Here is a 15,231-nt window from a genome sequence, read left to right as displayed (position 1 = left end):
GAGGAAAGACACTTCATTTCTCTAGGCCTGCATTTGAGATCCTGTAACATAGCTACTTAGTAATAGCTCCTCCAGAAGAAAATTTACAAGACACAGGAGCATCTCAATAGGTATATTTGAAATGTTTTAGAATATTAGAAATATTAAGAAACTTTTGTTTTTTGGCAGTACTGGGGAATAAACCCAGGGCCTTCACACTGAGCAACCTCCCCTGCCCTATTTTATTCTGAGACAGGATTTCTCAGGCTGGGTTTGAATTTGAGATCCTCCTACCTCAGCTTCCCAGAGTGTGCTTGGTTAAGATGTTTAGAAGTCACTGTGATAAACCAGTCATTATAATTACCTCAGCAAACTGAGTAAACGCCTCCAGGGTGTGTTGTTCTAGCAGCCAGTTCTTGTCAGCTAGCAGTATGGCAAGAATACAAGACAGGTTGGGCAAAATTTTGTCCTAAAAAGAGAACCAAACCCTTATTAAATAGAAAAGAAGAAACCTCAATAGGGGGCCATTCCAGTGCCCAGTGTTGTCAGCTTTCCACTGAATGTTTAAAGTGTGATAAGTCATTTCATTGCATAAATTCTTCCAAGAGCTTCCTACTTCCTCATAGTGAAAGTTTCCCCGAATACCAGATGATCAGCCTGCTCCCACTTCAGGCTCTGCACCTGCTGTTTCCCCTGCTTACAGGTACTGAACAACCTACTCCTCATGCTCACTGACACATCAGGAGACTCCCACTATCTCCCATCTTGGACTGTATTCCCATGTACGTAACAAATTCCCTGCCCCCCTTTCTTCCTAGCACTCACCACCATTTAACATTCTGTATGTATCACCACTTTATTTCTATTGCCCCTCAACAAGCTGAGACTGGGGATTTGTTAGTTCAATTATTATATCACCAGTGATGAAAACAGCATTGGACACAGTAAGAACTCATTCATTTTTCTTGAATAAAAACATTAATCTCATCTATTGGCATTGCCTCCTGTATGCTGACCAATCCCCAACATTTCTTCAGGCCCTGACTTCACTTCTAGGGAATGTGTAACCATTGTGACTTCTGATAAACATCTGTTCTATAGGTTCTGGGCCCATGCAAGGATATATAAAGAAGCACTTTGGAATAAATTTTATGGTAAAAGGAGATGGCTCAGATGCATGTATCTTTAGATAATTTTGCCAAGAGAATCAAAGAAACTCAACTACACTTAGCTCAAGAAACATAGATTTACATATAAACAGCTTGCATAATGTTATTCACTTGTGAACAAATACAGTGGTATCTCAGTTCAGGAACTTAAATTTTTTCCAGGATTATGGTCACAAACCGAACTGGAGGAGAACCAAATCAAATTTAATGGTTAGGTTCAATGTTGACCTTATGGGGAAATTTATGGTTTCAAAGATTTTAATCAGTATGTCCTGAAATTGTCCATTATGTGCTTGTTCAGATTATACAAGAAAGTTTTTATCTTATCCTTGGAGATAAAAACTAGGGCGAAAGGGCCGGGGGTTTGGCTCAGTGGTTCCACCGCCTGCCTTGCAAGCGCAGGGTCCTGAGTTCGATCCCCAGTACCAAAAAAACCCCCAAAAAACTAGGGCAAAATAAGTTATCTAAAATTGTTGAATTTTGAATAAGGCAAAATGAGTTGATGAGGACTTTGTTTGCTGTGAGGTCTGTCTTAAGCTTCAGTAGATGTATAAATGCTAGGCCATACAGTAGTTTTATAAATGAATATTCACTTGTCAGCTGTGTACACTTTGCAGCATTTTTTAACATACTTTGGTTAAAAACAGGCTCCCTTTCACCAGTATGAAACCAAAATAAATAAAAAACTGCAATAAATTACCAAATTTCCTAATTATATAGTTGTGTAGAAGACATGAATGTTTTCTGTCTTCTGAGTGCTAGAGCCCAACTGGAACAATCTTCTATCGACTACAGCCACCCAATAACTCATATGCCAACATATTTCTCTAAAAGAAAATAAATGAGTTCTTATTTGGAATAGGTTTCTTTCCCCCTAACTCACTGTCAATAATCTACAGAACTTCAGAAATAAAAAACAAAAAAAATCCCTTATTACAGAGATTTTTTTTAATAGAACAAGAATAAGAGTTATGAGAGTTTTTACCTGGATAGTGTGAGGCATGTAAAGTTTTCCTAAAGAAGATACAAAATCCAGCACTGCCAAGCGGACATGATCAGAAGGCTCAAATTTAAGTAGCGAGGTCTGCAAAGTTACTACCTGAAGAGGCAAAAATGAACTGGAAAGTGCAAACAATATTTTGTATAGACAAGAGGACTACATAAGATTTGGATAAATATAATGAGAAACAAAAGCCAGAACCACCAAACACTCCACAAAACTTAAATTTCACAGGTAGAATCTCAGTAAGAAAATCAAATGAAGAAGTTACGTCAGTATTTTAACCATACTCTCCTTCCTCCAACCACAGGGAAAAAAATCCATGTGTTCCTGAAAAACTATGTATCAGACCTTTAAAAATTATTTTGTATTTTAAATTCTATTGAGGGAAGTTCGGTATTTAAGACAAGAACACTTTGTAAAGGGCCAAATAATATTTTATTTTTTAGGCTTTGCATGCAACAGATTTCCCATTGTGTGTGTATGTGTGTGTGTATATATAATATATATATATATAATTTTTAATACATATTTTAAAATGTAAAAACCCTTTGCTCTTGGATTGAGAACAGGAGGGTAAAATTTAGCCAAAAGGCCACAGCCTGCCAGCTCCTAACTTAAAGGAAACAAAATTTTAGAATTTGAATTATTTTGTTTTTTTAAAAGTTAGGTATATGTTATGGTTTAGATCTAAACATCCCCCTAAAAGTCTCCTGTGTTCAAATGTAGGGTTTTTTGGAAGGTGACACCAGGGGGTCAGTCCACTGATAGGATCATAATTTGATGGTGTTATTTGGAGGGGATGGAAATAGGCAAGTGGCCTAGGCCGAAGGGAGCTGATCACTGGCATGTGGCCCTGCAGACTACTACACCTTGTCCCTGGCTCTCTCCCACTGTCTGCTTTCTGGCTGCCATGTGGTAAGCAGCTTTGCTCTTGCACCAGGATGCTCTGCCTCATCTCAGGCCTACAGCAATGGAACCAGCCAACCAGGGACTGAAACCGCTGAAATTGTGAGCCAAAATAAATCTTTTTTTCCTTCAAGTTATTTTTCTTGGGTATACACAGTGACAAAAAGCTGGCTAATCCAGCATATTATATTAAAATTATTACTAAATTTTTCAAAATGACCAGTTTTTAGAATCAGCAAACTCAAATTACTGCATTTAACATGAGTATATTTTATCTTTTTTGTCTTTATAACTTAGTAACCCATTGTTATACATGCAGTAACTAAACATTATACCTAATTAGTTTTGTTAAGCTAATTTCTTTATACATTATTAGCAAGAATTATGAAAAAACAAAGCTGTTACTAGTTTTGGTTCTTTCGGTCCCACCCCACCACTATGGTATACCATCTCTCCAATCCTTTTTCTGAAAAGGAAGGGTTAGCTTCTCCTGTTAACAGTTTTTGCTGCTGTTTCCCACATGACCCTGTGCTAAAGTAACTCCTGACTCTTAAGGATCAAGTCTCTCCTGTATGGACTGGTTTCAAAGCCTCTAAATGAGTTTGCATAAAGATACAGGCCTTTCCCATTCTCCGTCAGCTCACAACCCCCATGGACAGGCATAACCAAAGCCCCACAAGGATCCCCCAGATAGTCCCCCAAACTCACCTGTCCCTCCAGATAGGGAACTCAGTAGTACCTTCTTTCAAAACAGTGTATTAAGCATCACCCTTAAAGTCATGTTGGTAATGTTCCATAATCTCACAGCTCTGAAAATGCCTTAGAAAATACTAAGAGTGCAGGAGCTACAACCCCTGGCCTCAGGGATTTTTCTTGGGGAGCTAACAGTAACCACAAAAAGTTCTGACTGCTTAGTAGTAAAAACATTCACCCCAAGGTGACACGAAAAAAAATGGGTATAAGAAAGTACTATACTGAATTAGCCTAGTATACTAATGGTTCTCTACCAGAGGGAAGAAATGAGATGTACTTGATGGAGATAAGTAAATCTGTGATGTGTTCAGTTCAATAAGAAAGGGGTTACAAGCAAACCAAGCAATAAATAGTAAAAGAGACTTTCTAGAGAGTTATGTGATAGCAACTCAATAAACTCCTTTAGCAAACAAAATATCAATTTGGTTACTGCCTTACCTGACATATCAGCTGAGGACGTAGAGTTTGAACAAAAAATCCTAATAGTGAAAGTAAAAGGCTGAATGTCTGTTGAACACAGGGTTGATCTGTTACCTTGAATAAGAAATAAAATAGTTTTGGTGAAAATTTTCAATTACCTGAGAATAGCTATAATAATACCAACTTTTCATTGAGTGTTCACTATGGATTAGACAATATGCCTTAGTGCTTTGTATTTATTACCTTTTTTTTCCTCCCTTTTTTGGTACCAGGGATCGAGCTCGGGTCCTTGCGCTTGCGCAGCAGGCAGCAAAACCACTGAGCTAAATTCCCGGCCCTATTTATTACCTTTCCTATGCTTTACAGTAACTCTGAGGTAGCTAATTACCCTTACTTTACTAAGAAGAAGAAAGAGAAGTTGAATAATTTGCTCAAGAGCATATGGCTAGGAAAAAGATCCATGATTCAAATCCAGATTTAACTCAAAAGAGGATCTAATTATTTTTTATCTGCCACTAAAGCTCGTGTTCCTTACTCTTCCTAAAATTTCATTTCTCATAATTATTGTTTATATATATTATACCGTTGCAAGCTAAATCCCCAGCAGCACAGATGGGCTAAATTAATATTGAATGAAGTGTGAGCCCCAAGGGAAGGCTCGTACTAAAGTCACAAATACTGCTGGAGGGCTCTTGGACCATAAACAAACTGATACAGGTGATCTGCAAAATCACCTCTGTCATTTCCTGAAACTATGGATGTTCCCCAGGTTGTCAGAGGTCGCATATTTATTTATACACAAAGCAAACACCATATTTAGATTTTCAAATTAAGAAGCAAGCTGGGGACATGGGCACATAGCTTGGCAGTGCAGCGCCTGCCTGACAAGCATGAGGCCCTCAGTTCAATTTCTGATAACAACAACAAAAAAGAATTTACAACCAGGTGTGTAGAATGAGTATTGATTTTAGCCCAATCATCACTTGATTTCCTTGTCTTGCTAGGAGACAGGAATACAGATGAGCCACATCCATTCACCATCCCCTTCTACCTTTAGGTCAGAACCCTCTCACTGCCCAAAAGATTTTATGAAAGAACTTTGAATCACATTAACCCAAGAGACAAGTCATGAAAATGGAATGGACCATCACTGCCATGTCACTAGATTCTAGTACTACAGTGCTCATACACAGAAAGCAGTACCTGGGAGTACAGACAGGTGCTTGAAGTTCTAATCACAGGTTCTGCCAAGCATCTCAAGACAGTAGATAGATTTTTTTCTCTCCATAAAATTTTAATAATATTTTTTCAGCATTCTTTATTTGTTGTTCGGGGAAATGATCATTTGCTTTCCTTACCTGTTTAATGCTTAAGAAAGCCCAAAGCTGACTCCCAACTTCTATAATTGCAGTTTGCTGCCCAATATCCAGCGTTTCTGCAGCAGATGCACAGACAGCAAGCAAAGCAGAGAGCGCTGAGTTCTAAAGCAGGGAGAGGGGAGAGGACTTGAGTTTAGAAACCAGTTGTGAGGACCAGGAGGGGCCCACTTACCCAGAGGCTATGGGAGTTACTCTGAACTCATAAAAATTCACATAGTAACATTTCTAAGCCCTTTCTAATATTTCAAACCCATCTTTCCCTCTTAGGCTAAAAAATTTAAAACCAAATATACAGCACTGTATTTTAGTAAATAGGTTTGATAAAGATGGTCATTATGGTCAGTCTAATTTAAAACAGTCATTAATGAAGTTCTATTTTCTTCACATACACACCCAGTACTCTTTACAGGTTACCAGATTTTTATTGTTGCTGTCTGAAAATTTGAGACTGCTCAGCAACACTGATGTAATAAATATAGAATTTAAGAAGCATACTATCTAGAATTTGAAACTAAAAACTTTTTTTTAAACTTTGCTATCATCTATATGTCTAAGTACTCAAATCTCTCTTTCTGGCTAGGAGTGGAGTTGTCTGGGGTGTGATAGAGGTAGGTAAAGAAGAGTATCTAATAAGTAACAAATACTTTAATCCATTATACTTTCAACAACCACACTTAATTTTATATAATTACTATATACCTCCATATTTAAAATTGACCTATTTCTTTTAAAAATAAACATGCTCAATGATCTGCCAGATAAAAGTTTTGGCCACAGCTTACTCAATTTTAGAAAACTGTTATTTTTACCTAATATAAAACAAAAGACCTTTGTCTTTATTATAGAAAGTAGAACATAATAAAGGTAAGCCTCAACAAATTTAACCTACTCTAAACTAGATATTTAAGTTTTTCCAAAGTAAAAGCGCATTAAAAATTTCTTTTGAACATATGTATATGTTTTAAATTACTTTAACAATTACCTCCCATTACATAACAGAATATCACCACCTTTACTCTCCCAGTACAGAAACAAATGCCTGGAAAAAGTGCTAAAATTACCCTTGAGGAGGCTGAGACAAGAAGAACATAGGTTCAAGCCTAGCCTGGGCGACCTAGCAAAACCTTGTCTCAAAATTTAAAAAGATATGAAGAGCTGGGGATGTAGCTGTGTGTGAAGGTCCTAGGTTCAGTCCCCAGGAACACTCTCTCTCTCTCTCCCCCCTTTCTCTCTTGCCCTGCTCCTGATCTTGATTTTTCTCGCTTGTCATAAAGTCATATTTATTTTATTATCTAATGCTTAGCTAGAATGTAACTCCATGAGAACAGAAATTTTTGTTTTGTTCCTTGATATATCCCTCAGTGCCTAGAAGATAAAGCAGCACATAGAATCATGCCCCCCCAAAAAGATTCTGGGCAGTTACTGGGGACTGAACTCAGGGCCTTCGCACTGAGCTATATCTCCATCCCTTTTTTGAGATAGGGTATCAATAACTTGCTGAATTGCCCAGGCTGGGCTCAAACTTGCCATCTTCCTGCCTTAGTCTCTCAGGTCTGTGCCTCCATACCCAGCTCGAAATACATTTGTTGAATGAATGAATAAGCATATGAACACTGAATTAGGAAATTCAACTACAGTATCTAGTAAACATTTATCTTGGTCAACCACATATTTTATACTTATAATAGATGAGTCCCTTTTGGAGGGGAGAGGGATTAAACCCAACTCCCTAGCCCTTTTTAAAATTCTCTGAGACAGCTGCCCAAGTAGGGCTCTAACTTGCAATCCTCCTGCCTCATCCTCCCAGAGTGCTGGGATTACTGGTGTGCAGTCTTTTTTTTTATTCCATCATTTTATTTTATTTTATTTTATTTTATTTTTGTAGCGGGGATCGAACCCAGGTCCTTGTGCTTGCACAGCAGGAAGCATTCTAAGTAGAAAGATACATAAGGTTCATGTGGGTTTGTATAAAATGAAGGTGTGTTTTGTCAAATAAGAATCATGTCTACCTAATCCAAAAAGTATAAGCAAAAATACTACAAATAAAGTATCTCATGTTGTCCCTATATATATATATATAGGGACAACATATATATATATATATATATATATATATATTTTTTTTTTTTTTTTTTTTTTTTTTTTTTGATACCAGGGATCTAACTCAGGTCCTTGTGGTTGCAAGGCAGGCGACGAAACCACTGAGCTAAATCCCCAGCATGTCCCAATATATTTTAAGCAACACAGGGAATACCTCCAATATAATTTACACCAATGAAAATTATGTTTCTCAGAGATCTTTTACAATGCATAAATCTGAACGTTTTGGTAGGTTCTAACAGAGAGGGGACTATGTCTATCTAATTACTGACCTATCTCCAGTACCTAAAATAGATTTCAGGAAATAATAGCTGAGTGAATCAAACTGATCAAAATGACCTTACCAAAGATTCCAGTTCTCCCAGAGTGTGACTGCCTCTCAGCCATTTCCTGCACTGCTCAGTGCCTACTCTGGTGACTTCTTGTGTAGTCTGTTTCCTAGGTTCAGCAGATAATGCCTGGAAGGAAATATATTGCCATATGGGCAGATTTTCTGCTTCTTTTGGAGAAAACTTCTGGATAAACTCCACCTTAAAAAAAAAATTGTTAAAGAAACAAGAGTAACAGCAAACAACGGGATCCATGTGTGCATGAGAACTATTAACATCAGTAGTATCACTAGGTACACCACACCAAGGTAACTTCAATGAACATACATTATTTTGTTGATGTTGCTGTATTTGTTTCCAAATTAAATAACAGTTTAAATGAAGCACGATATAAACATGTAAAATGTTAGATAATGTATTTTATTACTAGATACATCAGAATTTTTTTTTTTTTCCTTTGGAGACAGGGTCTCACTTTGTAGTTCAGGATGGCCCTGAACTTACTATGTAGCCTAGGCTGGCCTTGAACTTGAAGTGATCCTCCTGCCTCTGCCTGCCAAGTGCTGGGAGTATGGGCATGCACCACCACACCCGGCTTACATCAGATATTTTATCTTGTATTCCTAAAGTATTCATTATCTTTTACAGTTAAGTCAAAATATTCCAAATATGCCAACAAGATTGATTTAGCTAAGCTTCCTTGCTTACTATTATTTATAATCAAGTAAAGAACTTAAAGATCATATGTTCAGTTTTCAAATGGATTATCTAGCCCTGCTCTGCTTTACAAAACATAATAAATTAGTTTCACAAATTTAAGCCACAAATCAAATTTATAATGTATTTAATGGGAGTTTTAAAAAAGTCCTTCAATGGAATCTGAAACCACTTCTCAGTGGCTGCTCTACAACAGTAACTGTGCCAGTATCTTTACCTGATGAGTTGGAGCCATGAAGAAAAAGAGACGCTTTAACAATATTGACAGGTTGATGAGCTGGCAACATTCTCCAGGGCAAGATTTTATCTAAGAAAAGGCAGGAGAGACAGAAGAGACTGAGTTACAGAGATTTTATAAGATGAGACTATGTAAAATGTTAATCATGGCTCTTTTTTTCAGGGGATAAGATTACAGATATTTTAATTTTTAACTTGAAGTTTTTAATTTCTTTTTCTTCAATAAACCTAGGTTATTTTCGTAATGGGAATGAAATTTTGATATTAAAATGAAAACACTTTATAATCTCTATTTCTAACTACCATTGCTATAATTTAGTATGTTAATCCTCCTACTCAAAGACAATTTATGGAACATTTCAGGATCTCAGCATAATAGTATTGAGGATGGATATAACTCTGTAACACAGAAGCTTCATTAAAAGACATTATAAATCAACTGTTATCAATTCCTATCGTATACACTAGGAGAAATCAAGTCCTATTAAAATGCGGTAGAACTTTTATTCAAAGGAAAATCAAGATATGAAACACCTAACATAAAAATCGCTCTATTTAGTGCAAGATGTGTTACACATTTAGTACAGTAAGTGATGACCCTGACCATTAGCCTTGTAGACCATTAGCTTTAGATGTTTGCTGCTCAGGTTATACACTTCACCAGACTTCACAAAACCCTTAAAAGGTAAACCAGGAAATATATGCCACAATAATGTTACTAAGAACCAACAAGTAGAAGGCTTCACACAAGATCTTTACAAAAGGGCAGGGACAAAAACTGGTCCTAACTATCTACCATCACCAAGCATCTCAGAATTTAAAAGAAAAAAAATTTTTGAAAAGATTAAAAGAAATGATTATTAAATCACATTTTCATTGTAACCCAGACAAAACATAACTGCTTTTCCTAAGGGCACTGGTCAACAAACTTAGTCCCTCTCAAATCATCCTCTCAAACCAAGAGTCAGCTGAGGTCATATTAAAAAGGGAAAAAGAAATGACCTTCTGGTCATCAACATCACAACTAATTTTATATTTTGCATTTAATTTTAAATTTATGTTCAACCTAATCTTTCTTTCCCATGGAACACTATATACTTTTGATAATATAAGAAAATTTCCCTAGTTTTTCTATACATCTTAATAGCATCAGCATATAGAGTAAAGAAACTGTCAATACAATTTAGCTACCATACTAGTTCTTTTTGCTCTTTTTCTCCTCCTCCTCCTCTTCTCCCCTACCCCTTTCCTGTCTTGTGGTACTAGGGACTGAACCCAAGACCTTTGCATTAGAGCTATATCTCCAGCTCTGTTTTATCTTTTGAGACAGGATCTTGAAAAATCACTAAGTTGTTCAAATTTATGATCCTCCTCCCATAGCCTCCTAGAGTGTTGTGATTACAGGCATACACCGTACTTCTGGCTTCACATTAAAATTATCATATCCTCAAAGAAGATAGATACATGGAAAGTAAGTGTTTTAGGTCCTGTAATTCTACTCACCAGATGAGCCACTATGGTGACATGGTGGGCACAGAGTTCTGCAGTCCCATATCTGCAATAGAAAAGGAAGGTTCCTATAATTATTCAGAAAAGCAAGGAGATAAACTTCCATAAATAATTTCCTAATGAGGACAGAAGCTATTATAGGTTGAATATTCCTTATAATGAAATGCTTTGGAACAGAAGTGCTTCAAATTTATGACTTTTTTGGATTTTAGAATTTTATACTCACATTATGAGCTATCATGGGATTCAAGCCTAAACATGAATTATCTTTCATATATATCTTATATGCAGAGTAATTTTATAAAATATTTTCATAATCTTGTGCATGAAGCAAAGTTTCATGGTATGGACCTCTCCACTTGTGTCATCATGTAGGTCAGTGCTTTAAAAGTTCAGATTTTAGAGCATTTCAGATTAGGCATGCACAACCTGTATTTCCATGGCCAAGGATATCACAACATACAAAACTACTAATAAATATTCATCTGCTGGCTTGTAACAAAGAAAGAGGATATCTGTTTCCTAACTGACTGCTATAATAGGAAATCACACCATTTTGTGTTATTAAAGGATTACTAAAACAATTTTTCCATAAACTTACAGTTGAAATCATTTACCATCAGCCACCACTAAACACCAAAACGTAAGTATTTTGTACCGAGCAAGGAAGCACCATGCGTCCATAGCTAACAAAGAGGTGATCATATTAGCACTAAGCACAGCATTCAACAGGGCAGCATCCTGATGAAAAACAGAAAAGTTAACTTGCTAATACCCTCAAGTTTGTGATAAATTATCATTAACATTGCATTTCTCAAAATAAAATGAGTACTATCAGAATCCAAATAACAGATTCTCAATGAGAAAGTTCTACTTTGTAATATCTGAAAGAACCTATGATAGCACTCCCTCAACATTTATTGAGCACCTACTAAATGTTAACATTGCACTGGGCTACTGATTTTAAGTGTATTAATCATTATTCAAAGATTCTTTAAGTAGTATGAAATCTTTAAAACAACACAAACTATATGCTTCTGATTTTCTTTCTGCATTTACCTGTTCACATACAGCATATTTATTATATGATAGCTATACTCGTTGTATAGTATCTTAATATTGATTCTTAAATTCTAGGAAGGAATTTTACATTTTTCTAACCCAATGCTATTAAAAATGAAAAACATCTACATTATGCCTAAGGTCTGTCAGAGACTCACTACTACACACTGCTACTTCTTTTACAAAACTCTGATGAAAGTCTATACATTTTTCGTTCTCACAATTATTTTTCTATACTTCTCCAATCAAAATGTTTTCTCAAAAAAAAATTAGATTATTATATATATATTAATTTCATATTACAGAAATTGAGCATTACCATCTCCTAGGACAGGGTAAAATGTGCAAGTTGAGGAAATATTCAAAAGGAATATTTGTTAACTCTTCCCACTTTTTTTTTGCATATAATTCACAATTTCATTGAAAAGAAAGCAAAAATACATCCTCTGCTTATCCCACCAAGTAACATGCTTACCAGTTCAGGAAACAGAGAGGGGTCAAAGGAAGCAATAAATGCACACAGATGAACACAAACGTGCTGATACAAGGTGACAGCCACCTCAGCTTGCCCTTTGCTCTTTACTCCCTGTAAATGAACAGGTAGAGAGAGTTCACCAGCACACTGCTCAAAACTGGAGAAAATGCCTTGGAGTAGAGATTGTCTGCAGGGGAAATGGAGAACATTGAACCCAACATTAATAACATTTAATAATTAGCAGGTAAAATAGTAATACATCATATGGAGTGTTATTTTAGCAAAGCAAACCATCTCAAGAGATATAAACAATAATAGTTGTTAATATATGAACATGTATAAAGAGAAGTAAAACAAATTCATGATTAGAAAAACTATTCAAAGGAAAAGAATTTTCCTGGACATTTTTTTCATCATTTACCAACTGCTTTTCACAGTATTGAATTATACAAAGTTAAAGTTTTATGAAAACTGAAAAAACTAAATTAGATATTATAAATAAAACAAAAAGGATTATCATTCAGACAGGCAGGGGTTTTAAGACTGAAATGCTGGATAAAACCTTCATAAAGGATTTAAATAACAAGTTAAAAGCAAAATATAACTAGGTAAGGAAGACAAAGCACATGTAAAAGTAGATATAAACAAGCAGTTTGACAGAAGCAAAGAGTATGTGGTCAAAATGAATGAAAGCATGAGGAGCAAAAGGAGAAGATGGCAACAGGACAGGATGGGCTTAAAGCCCAGTACCAAGGATTCTGACATTCTGCTTCGGGTTTCCAGTGGGAGAAAAGGAAGCTGAAAGCCAAGTTTAGGCCTAAAATGAGGAAGGCAAAATTAGAGCATAGCAATAATCCAGACAGTAAAAAACAGGAGTCTGCACCCTAGTGTCAGCAAGGAAGATGAGGACAATGCAGTTTCCAGGAGATTCTTTACAGCATTTATTTACAGAGTTCATTTCTACAAGTTCTTACTTGCATCTCCTCTACTAGTCAGTATTTATAATGCTCACCAGTGGGCACCAAGTACTGAAGAAAATTAAAACAGTAAATATGCCATAGGTTTATATAAACCCATTTATAAAAAAGTAGTTTTTCTACATACTATTAACTAGAATATCTGACATATAAAAAAAAACTTCCTTTTCACCACTTAACAGTTTACCCCAAGCGAGTTTATGTACTGACTATACCAAGTGTTGCTTAGGCAGATGTCATTTTAACCAGTCGATTCTTGAACTGAATATATTTCATAAAATTGTCATTTTTATATTTCCTGTTATCTTACAAATATTAGAGAAAAATTATGCAATGTTTGGTTATCCCATATTTAACTAATTGGACTGGTAGGTGTGGTTAAGACTATTCCAAACACTAGGGTATTTTACCCAGAGAAATATGAATAGAAATAAACGTGTGCTACCTGCTCACAGCTTCTGAGACTTGGCTTTCTGTGCACCAAAGGGCCTGTACATCCACAGGCTGAGAGGGCAGCTTGTCCATGACAGCAAGCAAGAGCAGGCACTGGGGGAACTGCAGGTCACACGGCAGGTCTTCCAGGTCATAAATCAAAGGACACATTAATTTACAACAAACTGGTAAAAACATATCCTAAATGATCCGGCAGAAATGTGTGTTATATAAATTAGAGCAATGATTTTTTTAAAATGAGAGATGTTTCAATAAAGTAAAAGAAATTTTAAGTAATAAATTTTTAAGTTTTAAAAATAATGACTAGGGCTGGGGATTTAGCTCAGTGGTTCCACTGCCTGCCTCACAAGCGCAAGGTCCTGAGTTCGATCTCCGATACCAAACAAACAAACAAACAAACACACTACATAAGGGGAAACGACCCTGTCTCTAACAAGTCATAATTAATAGCACATGATTTAACAGTCAATCTCTTCTGAAGCTTACCTAACTTACTGTCCAAAACCACCTGTGCAAAAGGCTGGAAGATGAGCAGCTGACTGATGAGTGGATCTAGCGTCACCAGGAAAGAACCTGCTATTTCCTCCTGATGTGCTGTGGAAACCCTGGGAGCATACAGGCTCGGGGGAAACTTGCTAGAAAGGGAGGAGAACATATTAATTAACAGCTATCTTCTAAATTTAGAGGTACGTACTACAAACCGATGGTACAGTAGTGTAAATAAACACTTTATATCTATTTTTGGAAAGCAGCAAACTAATCAAAGTACTGAATTGATACTAGAATTGTATGAGGCCTCTGAACTAAATAATATAGCTATAATTCTGTAAAATTAGACGTTTTCAATCTTAGAGAAATCCTTAATACCCGTTTTTGTTTTGCTTTTCTGTAGTGCTGGGGATCAAATCCAGGGCCTTATGTACGCTAGGCAACTGCTCTGCAGCTAAGCCACATCCCCAGCCCTTTAGTATTGTTTTGATATATTTTAATACCATTTGAAAACATAAATAAAAGTACTGTAAAGATATGGATATTAAGTAAACTAGTAAAAACACTGTATATAAAATACTTTTGATAAACTCTGGCTTAATTTTTCCTACTAAAAGTTGTTTGAAAACACTGAATTTACTATGAATTAATGCTGCTTCTCAGAAGCTGAGGCTTTTTTTTGAACAGTAATTAACTTTATTAATATAAGAAAGTAATTTCACTTGAGAACTGGAAAATGTTAAGGATGTAGGTAGAAAACAGTAATTATTTAACTGTCTCAAGACAATAGCTAGAGGTACTAGAAAGTAGTAAGCTAATAATCTGGCATGTAGCTTACCAAGTAACCACAATGAAGAGATTCATAGACGGAGATGCTGACCCTGCCCAGTTTGGAAGTCTTGCCTCAACTCAGCCGGAAAAGATAACCAGTGTGGCTGGATTGCTAAAGGGTGGGGACCTACATAGACAGATGTTTCAGAGGGTAACACTACTGCTAATAGACTTTCTTCAAATACATGAATTGTGCCTTTCCTAAAACCCTACAGAAGAGAAAATTAACCCTTGAGTTAAATAGTCACAAAACAGACCCAAGCTTCCAATTATTAATCCATTGAGTCATTTTCACTTCACTTTTTTTTTTCTTTGGTACCGGGGATTGAACCCAGGACCCTGTGCTTGTGAGGCAGGCGGCGGAACCACTGAGCTAAATCCCCAGCCCATTTTCACTTCACTTTGATGCTCGTGGTTCTGATGTGAGCGTCTGTCTGTCCATC

The 15,231-nt window shown here is 36.2% G+C and overlaps 1 protein-coding gene across 19 annotated transcripts in view; it reads right to left on the bottom strand.

Annotated features, from left to right (window-relative positions):
* The window catches only part of Firrm (FIGNL1 interacting regulator of recombination and mitosis), a 61,629-nt gene that overhangs the window by 20,305 nt on the left and 26,093 nt on the right, over window positions 1-15,231 (bottom strand). For 12 of the 19 annotated variants that reach the window (XR_015449533.1, XM_087206911.1, XM_087206908.1 and 9 more), the window contains 11 exons: window positions 13,955-14,103; window positions 13,461-13,590; window positions 12,039-12,225; window positions 11,160-11,242; window positions 10,496-10,547; window positions 8,973-9,062; window positions 8,054-8,239; window positions 5,589-5,711; window positions 4,249-4,344; window positions 2,134-2,247; window positions 344-448 (listed from right to left, as the gene is read on the bottom strand). Coding sequence is in view for 17 of the 19 variants with exons in the window: in XM_087206911.1 (XP_087063037.1) it covers window positions 344-448; window positions 2,134-2,247; window positions 4,249-4,344; window positions 5,589-5,711; window positions 8,054-8,239; window positions 8,973-9,062; window positions 10,496-10,547; window positions 11,160-11,242; window positions 12,039-12,225; window positions 13,461-13,590; window positions 13,955-14,103 (1,315 nt within the window). In the remaining 2 variants the exon portion in view is untranslated. Of the gene's footprint in view, window positions 1-343; window positions 449-2,133; window positions 2,267-4,248; window positions 4,345-5,588; window positions 5,712-8,053; window positions 8,240-8,972; window positions 9,063-10,495; window positions 10,548-11,102; window positions 11,243-12,038; window positions 12,226-13,460; window positions 13,591-13,954; window positions 14,104-15,231 lie in introns of those variants that run through there. The other 7 variants (XM_087206910.1, XM_004865241.4, XR_015449536.1 and 4 more) reach the window with 6 other exon arrangements.

Source organism: Heterocephalus glaber, unplaced genomic scaffold, assembly GCF_053883595.1.
Source record: "Heterocephalus glaber isolate CG9 unplaced genomic scaffold, H.glaber_assembly_v1.0 deba00000738, whole genome shotgun sequence".
In the NCBI taxonomy this organism is placed as follows: Eukaryota; Metazoa; Chordata; class Mammalia; order Rodentia; family Bathyergidae; genus Heterocephalus; species Heterocephalus glaber.
This window is presented reverse-complemented; position numbering and strand designations above follow the sequence as displayed.